The sequence below is a fragment of the Cystoisospora suis genome (genome assembly GCF_002600585.1).
Source record: "Cystoisospora suis strain Wien I chromosome Unknown contig_553, whole genome shotgun sequence".
In the NCBI taxonomy this organism is placed as follows: Eukaryota; Apicomplexa; class Conoidasida; order Eucoccidiorida; family Sarcocystidae; genus Cystoisospora; species Cystoisospora suis.
Window position 1 is genome coordinate 37742 of NW_027153354.1, and position 437 is coordinate 38178.

General features: G+C 46.2%; 1 protein-coding gene across 1 annotated transcript in view; it reads right to left on the reverse strand.

Annotated features, from left to right (window-relative positions):
• CSUI_001399 (methyltransferase) overlaps positions 1-435 on the reverse strand; it is a gene marked incomplete at its 3' end in the record, with an annotated part of 1150 nt that extends 715 nt beyond the window's left edge. Inside the window, exon 1 of the mRNA XM_068061605.1 lies at positions 58-435. Coding sequence (XP_067926422.1) covers positions 58-288 — 231 coding nt within the window. The 5' untranslated portion in view covers positions 289-435. The remainder of the gene's footprint in view (positions 1-57) is intronic.
• Positions 436-437: the final 2 nt, after the last annotated feature.

Here is a 437-nt window from a genome sequence, read left to right on the forward strand (position 1 = left end):
CTGAATGGAAATCTAGGAAGACTTGTGTTTTCTTCATCTAAAGAATCTCTGATCTACCTTGGACATCATAGGCCTAACAGCACCAGAGACAGGTGTTCTCGGCATGAGGAGCCGTCTCCCTCGATGCCTCCCTCCTGTAACTCTTAGCTGTCCCCAACCACCATATGGGGTGTTAACATAAGCAGGACCTATAGGTACGGGTAGAAGAAGAGAAGAATCTTCTTCTCCTCCTTCTGCTGCTTGTCCTTTTCCTACTCCGGTCCTACTTCCTCCCTCACTAAAATTCATTGAAGCCTTTATTCTATTCTGCTGAATAGTTTCTATTAGAGCCGTTCTCTCATCTTCGGTAAGAGACGTAGCTCCTGCTGTCTGAGCAAAGAAAGAGGAGACAGATGAAGAAGGAGACAGGAGGTTGTTATGAGGTGAAGATGAGGGGA